The 12,946-nt window shown below is 44.6% G+C and overlaps 1 protein-coding gene across 2 annotated transcripts in view; it reads left to right on the forward strand.

The window, feature by feature from the left end:
* rxrgb (retinoid X receptor, gamma b) overlaps window positions 1-12,941 on the forward strand; it is a 26,764-nt gene extending 13,823 nt beyond the window's left edge. For both annotated transcript variants that reach the window (XM_030372525.1, XM_030372524.1), the window contains exons 2-10: window positions 2,810-3,048; window positions 5,763-5,907; window positions 6,629-6,808; window positions 7,271-7,431; window positions 8,463-8,592; window positions 9,124-9,256; window positions 9,850-9,941; window positions 10,479-10,584; window positions 12,353-12,941. In XM_030372525.1, coding sequence (XP_030228385.1) covers window positions 2,810-3,048; window positions 5,763-5,907; window positions 6,629-6,808; window positions 7,271-7,431; window positions 8,463-8,592; window positions 9,124-9,256; window positions 9,850-9,941; window positions 10,479-10,584; window positions 12,353-12,500 — 1,334 coding nt within the window. In that variant the 3' untranslated portion in view covers window positions 12,501-12,941. The remainder of the gene's footprint in view (window positions 1-2,809; window positions 3,049-5,762; window positions 5,908-6,628; window positions 6,809-7,270; window positions 7,432-8,462; window positions 8,593-9,123; window positions 9,257-9,849; window positions 9,942-10,478; window positions 10,585-12,352) is intronic.
* The last annotated feature ends 5 nt before the right edge of the window (window positions 12,942-12,946 follow it).

Consider the following 12,946-nt stretch of genomic DNA (forward strand, 5'->3'; position numbering starts at 1 on the left):
TTCATTATTTAAACGCTGTTTGCAGTCGTACACACAAAACAATTGCATTGGCCCTTTCCTGCAGCCGTCTCATGACGCTTCAACCTCAGAGCCCAGCTGCTGTATGTTAGCGTCTACTTATGTGGCTGTTCACATTGTATAACCTTTACATCATCGCTTTAGAGTTGTGTGCCGGGGGGGTGGGGAATGTTGGCACACGGTTGGCGGTAAGGGCTCGCGCTGTATAACCGTATCTGCTGATCAGCACTTCTAGAATAGAAATGATCTTTAGTTGCCCCAGAGGGGAATCTCACTTCGCGTCTTAAGGTGGTCAGTGGTTTATACCGGCGCAGCGCAGACAAAAAAGACTGCCCGGTTAATATATTCCCAATCCCAAAACATATCAACTCCAAAGCTCTTGGAAGGGAATTATGATGCATGTCTTTATAGTTGTGTGTGTGTTTGTGTGTGTGTGTGTGTCTAAAAAAAAAAAGAAGCTAATCATGCCACTCTTTATCTTGGCCAAATTTCTCACCAGCTCCCTCACAATAAACAGAAGATAAGCACAAACACACCCAAAAATGTTAATGCTCTCCCATAAGTCATCTAACTGCTGGGGGAGAGGGAGCATGGATGCCCACAAACACACATCCAGTACCGAGTTACCAGCCATTGAGGGATGGCTCATGATATGCGGCGGAAAGAGAGGGAGAGTGTGTATGTGTGTGTGTGTGTGTGTGTGTGTGTGTGGGGGGGGGGGTGAGGGAGGTGGAGCCTGTCATCTTCATGCTGACAGGAAGTTACACAACATCTGTTGCCTGACATGGAGGGATTGAACGGTGCGCTGTGTGAATGTGTGAGCGTGTGGACATGTGTTTGTTGTTTCATTTTTGCCTTCGAAAAAACAAAAACGCCTCCTGCGTCCATGCGAGGAGAGCTTATTTTTCTTTCCTCCTCATTTTTCAAAGTCGTCAATAGGACAAAGCGTGACCTATTGTTTTTTTTTTCGCGGGGGGGGGGGGGGATTTTTGGCTTGTGCAAGAGAGTGAAAGAATGGCCTGCTTACAGCTGTTTACATTACAGTGAATCCATCTTGGCTGATCCCGCTCACATGACCCCCCCCCTAATAAGCACATCATTTAGGGCTGTTACGGCTCAGTGTTGGAGCAGCACTTCAACAAACAACCTCATTAGCTGTGCTTGTGTGTCAGGAGCGAGATAACAAGATTCACAAGGCATCTTCAGGAGTCGCTTTGGGACGCTGTAGAGGATCTCCGCCCCACTCCCTTAGTTTCGTGCGTCCTGATCTTTCCTGTACAGGTGCTTATCCCCCTACCCACTCACACGTCGGAATTAATATACAAGCGCACGCACACACACACACTCACACACACACACACACTCATACACACACACACACACACACACACACACACACACACACACACACACACACACACACACACACACACACACACACAGGCATATATATATCAATTTACATACACCCCTATACATGGGAATGTAACATTTGAGTTAGATTGGGGTGTAACGATACCTGCCGTGAGGTCAGTGTCATGTTTGGGTATGCGGTGGGGGGGGTTAAAAGTGAGTGTGTGTGTGTGTATGGATATGGATGTGCACGTGGCTATGTATATCACCGGAAAATCAGGGTGTGTGTAATGTATGTGTGTCTGTCTAACTAGTTTGTCAGTAGGGTTTTCCCCTTCGCCAGAGTGTGTCGTATACCTCTAGATCTAAATTACCTGAGTTACGTGTGTGTCAATTATACACAACATCATTGCAAAACCAATTGCGCAATAAAAAATAAGATAAATACATGGTTCATTTAAGTTTTACCTGCCAGCAGTTTCACATGTTGATGCCTGTGTGTGTCATGTGTGTGTTTGTATGCAGATTGTTGTATGCCTGTTTGTTTGTGTGTGTGTGTGTGTGTGTGTGTGTGTGTGTGTGTGTGTGTGTGTGTGTGTGTGTGTGTGTGTGTGTGTGTGTGTGTGCGTGTGGTTCAGTTTTTGTGTACTTATGTTGAAATGAAGAATATCCTTAAAGCCACAAGCATGAGGTTTTGCTCCATGCTCCCCAGTGCCCAGTCGAATGACAGCTTTTCTAAATAGGTCACCTACGTAAATGCCAGCCTGTCGGTTTACATCAATAGATGGATGCAAAGCGAAGTCAGCACTCATTTCTGTTATCGGAGTCGTGTGTGTGTATGTGTGTGTGTGTGTGTGTGGCTTAGGGGGTTGCAATCTGACTAGACATGGAAACCTCACGTTTGTTGCCAGCAATATTTAGATATTTTGTCTTAAACTATTCAATTTAATTTTGGCTCTCCTCTAAACATCAGCGATAGCCACCTGCTATTGCTCACGAGGCTGTCGAGTCCGGGGAAAGTTTTGTGTTGATGGATGGATGTGGTGTGCCTTCAAGTGTTCTATCTACATTTGCAGTTCCGTCTATTTTGACAAAATAGATAAAAATCTGCAGTGGTATTTTGATTTGTGTTTGTGATGACGCAAAGTATGGCTTTGACCTGTAGATTACTTCCGATTCATTTGACGTTGTCGAGTCTCTTGCAGCTCAGCATTGCCCTTATTTGGGCCCCTTTGAAGGATCTGAAGGTGTGGTGGTTCTTGCACAGAAGAACCCTCACACAGGCATTCACACGGCCGTGCAGCCACTGACCCTGCCCCACACAATCTGCTTCCACCAAATGTCGCATGTGTATTTATAAAAGGCTTCCACATGCTTCCCAAGCCCCTCCTTAACACTCCTCCTCCTCCTCCTCCTCCTCCGTCTCCTCCTCCTATAGACTCCTCGGGGCCCATGAACACCCCCCACTCACACCACCATCCCATGGGCAGCATGGTGGGTCACCCCTCCGTCATCAGCAGCTCCAGGCCCATGCATGGGGCCTCAATGTCCGGGCTGGGCTCGCCCATGAACGGCCTGACCTCCGCCTACTCGGTCATCACCTCGTCGCTAGGGTCGCCCTCCGCCTCGTTGCCCTCCACGCCCACGATGAACTTTGGGACGCTCAGCAGCCCGCAGGTGAGTGGACAGACAGCTGTACAGAAGGCTACAGCGATTGATCTGGCCAAAAATCATGAAACGAATATTTCAAATGTGTATCCTCCACATCTGCCACAGTGCACGGGGAAACACCGCAGGGTTGAAGTGGGGTTTTGAAAGGAATGAGACATTGAAAGGGTTGGACCTGTCAGTTTCCATTATTGATGTTCCGCTCGACTCTCGATCTCAGCCAGGGAAACGATGTATCTCTTTTAAAACTCTGCATCTGATAGGCTTGACACATGCCTTCCACGTATTTAAGAACTCAGATAGCGCAGAAAGGAGATTGAGGCCATATCAGGTGGTAACTGGCCGGGCCTCAATAATGCCCTCCTACCAGACGTCTCCTTGTGACCTTCTAAACGTCTCCCTATAAAAGGTCACGTGGAGAGGCAAGTTACCGCTCTGTCGTGCAAGAGGGTTTAGGATGCTGTCCAATTCTCAGTCAGCTGAGGGAATACTGAGACAAGAGCTAAGGAGCGAGAGAGCTACTATGGTCTCTTCTGCTTCACTCTTCCTCTTTCTGTGTCCTTCCAATCTTTCTCTCTGTCATTCGTTCCTTCTCTCTCTCTCTCTCTCTCTCTCTCTCTCTCTCTCTCTCTCTCTCTCTCTCTCTCTCTCTCTCTCTCTCTCTCATTCCCTCTCTCCCTCTCCCCCGTTTCTCTTTCTGCCCATAACCCTTCCGACACAGAGTTTTCATCTCCTCTTCCCCACGTTTTCTGAGTGACTAAGGGTTATTTCCCTACCTGAAGGAGATCAGTAATCTCTCTCTTATCGCCTCCATTCTTTATTTGAGCTTCCTTTATCTGTCCATCTCGTCTATTATAAAACACTCACAGACCAGCGATCACTGCAATCCTTTGATCCCCAACACATCTTTGAATTATACCTAGCAACACAGAACTAGCATAGCCTTTCCCTTCAAAGAACTACAGAACTACGAATCCCGAAAGGTCTAGCATGCGTGGATGATGTGGAGCACACAGATACTGAGATATTGCTTCATCAACAGTAGAGATAGGTGCCTTTAGGGTCAGGGTGTTTTTTTTACTACGTGGTTAGGGTTCATTTGTTGATTTCCTATCAGCCTGAGGGTCTCTTATTGAAAGCCTCATGATGCTTGTTTAGAAAAGAACTGTTAACCATAAACGTTATAGTATAAATCTGCCCGGGCTAACCATTTTTGAACCGTAACCTAACAGGCACAAGTGAATTGAGCGGTAAAGGATGTTGTTCATAGATACCATGTGTCGCATGAAGTATGGATGAATCATACATAATTCATGCTCAGCGGCCGCAGTCCTCCTACTCTACACATCAGACATGTTGTAACGGTGAACTACTTTTCAGATGCCAAAGGACCTCAATGGAACATAACGGTTATAAAATATGCGCCAAGATGATTGCCTATAATGTGGCGATAATAAATGTGCGCACCAAAACAACAACCAAAGCAACAACAGTGTGTGCTCTGATCTGATGACCAGCGAACTAAAGAAAGCAGTGTTCTGAACGAACCATTCATCCAGACCCGCCATACTGCAGGGCATCATCCATTGACAAAGTGAAACCGTCAAAACACATTTAAAGACCAACCCATTGCCCTTAAGTATCTCTGAGAACGTGAAACCCTGAAAAAACGTTGAAGAAAGAAATTCATGGCCGACATGAGGCAACGGACGGAGCAGAGTGCAGGTGGTAAATAAACGAAAGCGTGAACCTAGGGGGCCTGTGTGGGGAGGATATGCCTATACGCCGCCACTCATCTTCCATATTGGACAGGAGTCGGCTTTAGTAGGTCACTTCTGTTTACACAGTGTAGAGTACAGACATGGCCACATAAACAAACAAATTAGCACAACACAAACACAAGGACATGCATATGTAAGCACATGTCGCCGACGTATCCTCACGTTGCCACGCAATCAACTGGGGGAGGGTCAAAGTGCAGTAGAACGATAAGAGAAGCAGAGGGAAAGATATATACCAAATGCGGGTCGTTATGAAAAGATTGTCCCATATTAGCTGGTATCTTTGCAAAAAATAGATAATTTCTAGTTGTTTATTAAACATTTCCATACCAGCAAGTAAGAGCAGCTGGTTGTAGCAATTAAAAGAAAACACATCTCACAACACACTTTGACGTTTCCCCACTCTCTTTGGAGATGGAGAATTCCGCAGAACAGCGCTCCCTGCTGATCGAAACGGAGAACTGCACCTTTTGTACACGTGACTTACCCTATAGTTTTCTCCAGATCGCCCCCTACTGCCAAACTCACATTAGTATGCATCCGAACGGCGGGCCTCTTGCAGGTGGAGAGAACCTCGAGCTCTCCCTTCTGTAACCAAGCATGTGACCACTCCCTCAGTCACTTTCACAACTGCACCGGGTGGGCGTACAGAAAAATAGAGTGAGACGGAAAAAAAAATGTGACAAAGTGGTGACAAGAAGAATTGAGGAAGTATGACGGTCAGGCCACTGACCCAAATTTTACTTAACCTCCCTCTAACCCTCCCTCCCTCCCTCCATCCCCTTTCCCGCTCTCCCTCCCTTCTTACCCTCTGCCTCTTCAACTCATGGTTCAACGTTGGATCATTATTGTTCCTTCCCCCCCCATGTCCTTGTCCCTGGTCTTTCTCCTCCTCCTCCTCCTCCTCCTCCTCCTCCTCCTCCTCCTCCTCCTCCTCCTCAGATGAACTCTATGAACAGTGTTAGCAGCTCAGAGGACATCAAGCCTCCCCCGGGCCTCCAGAACCTGGGGAACATCAACTACCAGTGCCCCAGCCCCGGGGGGATGTCCAAGCACATCTGCGCCATCTGTGGGGATCGCTCCTCCGGTGAGTTGGCGGGGGTCACACACTAGGAGGGGGTCGGGGTCTTTGGGCCCCCAGCTGAAACCTTTTGGGTTCAAACCCTGTCCTAAACGCTGTCTTATCTGCTACCTGCTCCTCAGTGATCTGTGTCAGAACCTACGGTGTAAACTGTTGTAAAACGACAATGCTAAAGTAAAGGTAGTGTGAAACAGGCAGAAGGATTTGTGTTCATCATTTGTGGGTTCGGCTTAAAAATAAATGAGCTACTAAAAACACCACTGTAGTGTTTGTGGTTAGAGAGAATCACTTCTCCAAGTAACCGTCACTATGAATAACTCCCAGTATTAGAGACTCCACCCTTCATAGTACTCACACTCACGCACACGCACACGTACACACTCACACTTACACTCACACACACTCACACTTACACTTACACTCACGCACGCACACACGCACTCACACTCACACTTAGACTCACAAACACTCACACCAACACTAACACACTCAATCTTACACTCACACTTACACACTCACGCTCACACTCACACTTACACACACTCACACACACTCAAACTTACATTCTCAATTGCACACACACACACACACACACACACACACACACACACACACACACACACACACACACACACACACACACACACACACACACACACACACACACACACACTCACACTAACACACACACTCACTGACGGGTTTGATTTGTTTGGCGGCCACACAGGAAAGCACTACGGCGTGTACAGCTGTGAGGGCTGCAAAGGCTTCTTCAAGAGAACCATCCGGAAGGACCTGACGTACACTTGTCGAGACAGCAAAGAGTGCCTGATCGACAAGCGGCAGCGCAACCGCTGTCAGTATTGCCGCTACCAGAAGTGCTTGGCCATGGGCATGAAGAGAGAAGGTGTGTGTTTTGTGTGTGCGTGTGTGTGTGTGTGTGTGTGTGTGTGTGTGTGTGTTGAAGTGCATTCGTGTCTGTATGTGTGTGGGGGATGCTTTGAATTGGTTTCCATTTGACTCGACGGTGCGGCTGTGAGAAGTTTGGTGTTTGCATGGGTTGATGCTAGCCTAATGGCGTCCTTTAAATTGGTCAACACAAGCTTTCAGTTGATATACTTTACGAAAAGTCGTGTGATCTTAGAATTTCTAAACTGTAGAACAAAATATACTTTATTTCGAACCCGAGCTACTGCTGGGGTCATCTCAGCGCCCTCTTGTGGTCGTCTGGGGGCACCCGCCCCACACCTTGGAAACCACTGACCACTACTCTAGTGTATTTAGTCATGAGCTTATGCCCAGCAAATGAGTTGTACGTGAGCCTTGAACTTTGCGTGTGTGTGTGTGTGTGTGTGCGTGCCCTCCGCAGCGGTGCAGGAAGAGAGGCAGCGAGGGAAGGAGCGGGGGGAGAGCGAGGTGGAGCCCACAAGTAGTTTTAACGAGGAGATGCCCGTGGACAAGATCCTGGACGCAGAGCTCGCCGTGGAGCCCAAAACAGAGATGTACACGGACAGCAGCCCGGGCAACTCGGTAAATATTGCACACACACACTGAGCTCCTAAGCCCCCTCCTAAGGTAAAGACAGGTTTTGGTCTATTTTTTTCATCGCTCATCTTCATTCAAAATCGCTTGTCCGGGGTCGGGTCGCGACCTCACGCGTCATCACACCGCTGGTATATCTGCGTTTGACTACAATCCCATTGTTTCCTTTTTCTGCGTTTTACTTTAATGATGTCAGACATGCTGGATCGCTCATTATATTGGACACTCATTTAGCTGAGGTGTCATGAGGAGTTTATCTCTATTTTAAGAGCAGGCTGATGTACTATGCCAATGAATGAGTCCTGTGTCTCACCTTGCCCTCACACAGACAGCACAGCTTTGAAATGCATGTGCTATCTCCGTTGTGTTGCAAGCTATTGGAAGTAGCCATTCGATGTGATCACTCAGTACTCACATACCTACCTTGGCCTGGCGTAATGAGCAATCAGAGAAATGGCATAGCTACACTTCTCGACCTGGAGTGACAGTCTGCTCTCATTGGCTAATGATCTACTGGGTCGGTTTGCATTAAACCAGTTTTACCCACCGTGCCTTGGAAACACCTCCCTCTGTGCTTTTTTTTGTGCATCTGTAAAGACAAGATTAGAATTGGTATTCATGGTATTCAATGCATCGCATAGCAGCACCCATAGCAGTCTGGTTAAAATACAGAACACATTAAAAACTAAATGTGATAGTGTCGTTAGGAGAGGAGGCAATTTTCACTGGACAAAAATGATCTTAGGAGGCCTGTTTTGTCCTACGGTCAATAGAAGCCAGTGGACTTGTCATAACGTTTCACAATTGACACACATTATCGCCTTCAATCCTCTGCACGCTATTGTTATGAGTAATGCGATTACATCTTGTAATAAAAGGGACAGTAACCCTGAAAAGACAAGTCAGAATGATCAACCTCCATTCACACGTTTCAAGTTGTTTCCTTTATGATATGTTCAAGCGCTATGGATGTCATTAAAGCGGCTCTCTTCTGTCTCTTCCTCTTCCGGTGGGTCCAGACCAACGACCCGGTCACCAACATCTGCCAGGCAGCAGACAAGCAGCTGTTCACGCTGGTGGAGTGGGCAAAGAGGATCCCCCACTTCTCTGAGCTGCCCCTAGACGACCAGGTCATTCTACTACGAGCAGGTACACACACGCATACGCACACACGGTCAGGCATGGATGTGTTTGAACCAAACCCCCCCATCCAGAACACACACGTAGACACACAAACACACACAACAGTCACCCATGAATATCTGTGTGAGGAGACCGTAACCTTCTCCTCCACGACACACGTACACAAGGACGCACGCATCCCGAACACACAGGCAGGCAAGCACAAACACACACACACCACCACTCTCAGGATGTACTTAAACTTGCATCGACCCTTGTGGTTGGTGGTTAGCGTTATTGAACAAGTGGTTTTTTCAGCTGCTTCATTGCTGCCCCCTGGTGGCGAGATATGCCTCATGCAGGACTTATTGACAAAGTGGAGACATCCCATCATAGCCCTAATGCATCTGTATAAAAACAGATATGTAAAAACAGAGACAAGCGATTGAGCCAAGGTCATTTACACACGATTATTTATTATTTATCTTATTTTTCACACATTTTAACACATTTCTGACGAATCCACCATGTTGTATGCGTTTGTGTGTGTATGTGCAGGCTGGAACGAGCTGCTCATCGCGTCCTTCTCACACCGCTCGGTCACGGTTAAAGACGGCATCCTATTGGCCACTGGCCTTCACGTGCACAGAAGCAGCGCGCACAGCGCTGGAGTTGGCTCTATATTTGACAGGTAATGAAAAGATGAAGTAAATTTCGGGATATATTAGATGTGATGTTAAATATGTCTCTATGTGTTCATTCTGTGATATTTGACCAGAAGCATCGCTCTAGGAAGTAGCAGATTTTTTCTTTTATTATTTATTTTTTGAATGAATTGGACTATTGTGCTGAGTAGCTCTGTCTTTGATTTGAGAGCACAATTGGGTCATTTAATATGCATCGTTTCTATGCTTAATCTCCCAATGAGCATAACACTAGCGAACATGCAGGCAGTGACTAAGATATATAAGATTTATAAGATATGTCTGGGTGATAAAAGATTGATTTCATAATTATTGCATGAGCAATTGTCACTTTTACTAATTTCCTTTATAATCCTTTATAATTTCATCCAAGATATTTAGAATACAATTTAAAACACTTCCTATTCATAACACACCCTGCATGGCTTTCTTGCTTCTGTGCGCTTCAATGCCCCTGTCCTCTCACTACCTTGCTGGTATCTCAGATGACTCATTCTAACGTGATAGTGGACACCAAAGGGAAGCTTCCTGTGTCTTCCTGACTTAACTCCTGTGCTCCTGTGTGTCGGGTCTCCTGCAGAGTCCTGACGGAGCTGGTATCTAAAATGAAGGACATGCAGATGGACAAGACAGAGCTGGGCTGCTTGCGAGCCATTGTTCTCTTCAACCCTGGTCAGTGTGTGACCTCTCACCCCTCACCCCTCACCTTACCCTGCAGGAGCCTCAGACTCAGCCATGCACGGAGGGTGGAATGGATTAGAAGTAGACGCTGGCCCCATGATGTGTTACAGGCGTGGTGTTGGAATAGTTTATATTTAGTCGTTTAGCAGACCACGCTTTCATCCAAAGTGACTTACAAAGGCGGCGAAGTACAAGCAAAGTATTTGATCAAAATTGGAGTTGGCGCCCTAAAAATTGCTGAACAACCTATACACAGCCTTCATTGTCTGGCAAGACTTAGTTATCTCATGATATTATGGAGATATTACAATTTTTACTGATGAGTAATTTTAGATGCCTTCCAAAGTGGCACAAAGTGAATGTACATATATGTGCTTCCATGAGCAGTCTTTTGGCAGCCTACAGGTTAGGCTAGAATGAGGCTTATGGGGTCTTCAATTCACTACCTTTTGCCTGAGAGTCATCAAAAACCGCTAGCCACTATCCTTCCTCCCCTTACGGTGCGATGAATGTACTTCTGCGTTCCAGATGCCAAGGGGCTGTCGAACCCCCCGGAGGTGGAAGGTCTGAGGGAGAAGGTGTACGCGTCGCTAGAGTCGTACACAAAGCAGAAGTACCCCGACCAGCCCGGCAGGTAGTCGCACACGGCATTACTTCACTTTACACTACTTCACTTTACATTACATCCGTTTACACTAGATTACATTACATGACATCTGTTTACACTACATTACTTTACACGGCATCACTTTACATTACATCAGTTTACACTACATTACTATACACTGCATCACTTTACATTACATCAGTTTACACAACATTACTTTACACTGCATCACTTTACATTACATCAGTTTACACTACATTACTTTACACTGCATCACTTTACATTACATCAGTTTACACTAAATTACTTTACACTGCATCACTTTACATTACATCAGTTTACACTACATTACTTTACACTGCATCACTTTACATTACATCAGTTTACACTACATTACTTTACACTGCATCACTTTACATTACATCCGTTTACACTAAATTACTTTACACTACATCACTTACCACTATATTACCTTGCATTTATTTACATCACTGGCCTACAGTATATTACATAACTTTACATAACTTTACCCTGAACTACATTGTTCCGATACATTACGCAACTGTACACATACATTACTTTACACTATGCTACATTACATCACTATACACTGAACTGCATTACATGAATCTACAACACTTCGCTTTACACTACAACACATAAAATCACATTACATTACATCACATCATATGACATTTTATTTCATTACATCACAATACACTATTAAAGAAGAGATCACAGATAATTATTGTTAGCCTCATCTATCAGCGTCATCTTTTGGCTTCTTCCATAGCTCTTTTTGCTAAGACGCTTACAATTAAGTATCCCGTTTAAAGGGTTTAAAGGGATATTGTTTGTAGCTTACAACGTGTAATTCCATCAACCTTGATCTGATCCCGTCTGCCATCTTAAGTCAATTAAGGTCTCAGTGTGGATGGAAGAAATCCGATTTCAATCAAAGATTCTAGTAGTTGTAGTCGTAGTTAAAACAAAAGACAAACTAAACATTGTTGGTAAACCATTTTACAGTAAGTTTCAAGGTTTAATATATACAGCATATGTAATAATAATAATAATAATAATAATAATACATTTAATTTAGAGGCGCATTTCAAGACACCCAAGGCCACCTTACAGAGCATATAGTCATCATAAATTGTTTAAAAAAAAAAAAAAAGACATTATGGAAAAAATAAATAAATAAACATAAAAAATAAAACAAAAACAAGACAAAACAAAACAAACAAACAATCAAAACAGAATGTTTTGTTAGGATAATGGATGTAATAGAGGTACTGCCCGAAATAGTGTGAAGGTGGTTTGGGAATAGTACATTGCCTGGTGCTCCACGTTGCCATGCAGGAGAGATCTCCCTGAGTGCATGAATGGCTGGTTAACCTGTGGCACATTGATTGCTCAATGCGCAACAGGTGTGCAGCCTCACCCAGCCCCAGGGTCCAAGCCGAAACAGCAGCCAAGGCTGCTCAAACTAGCCATCATCCGCACACGCTCCCACAGCTATGACGTGTCATCTGAGATTAAGTACATTCAAAGTCAAATCAAGTTATTTTCTGCTAGGGTTCGAGGGGCTTGGCGGAAAACAACCATCTTCAAAATTGTGACTTTTCACCACATTAACCATTTTAAATGACACTGTGCCAATATCGTCCCTTTAAACTTGGATTGGTTAACGTTTCAATTTCTTGAAATTTTGTATCTATTTTATTATTTTTCAGCAAATCAGTTGGGAATAATGTAGTAGACTGTTATAATGATAATATATCTCTGCCTACAGGTTTGCTAAGCTGCTTCTTCGGTTGCCCGCACTTCGCTCCATCGGGCTCAAGTGTCTAGAACACCTGTTCTTCTTCAAGCTGATCGGGGACACGCCCATCGATACCTTCCTCATGGAGATGCTGGAGGCTCCCCACCAGATCACATGACACAAGTCATGTGACCCCCCGACCCACCCCTCCTTGTCTCTGTATATACGTCCAAAATGTCGGTGATACGAACATTCAACAAAAAAAAAAAAATACAAAAAATACATAACTTGATTCAAGTTGTAAAATGGCATATTTTGTACCAAGCACAAATGATTCTTATAATTGGAAATAAATTGTATTTTATGGTTTACATGGAAGCCGAGACGTAGTAGCGGAGATTGTAAAGTATACAGTTAAAAAATGAATTCTAATAGAATTGTTAACTGATTTTTTTTATTTTGTAAATAGATAATTCCAGATATTCTTTTTAAAGCAGCCCAAAGCAATATGGAATAAGTCATATTTTATTCTAAAGTAAATTGTACAAAAACAAAATACCATCCATCCATTTCTAAAATACATTTTAGAATTCTTACAGAATAAAATTATTTAAACTAATGTGA

Source organism: Gadus morhua, chromosome 12 (assembly GCF_902167405.1).
Source record: "Gadus morhua chromosome 12, gadMor3.0, whole genome shotgun sequence".
Taxonomy (NCBI): Eukaryota; Metazoa; Chordata; class Actinopteri; order Gadiformes; family Gadidae; genus Gadus; species Gadus morhua.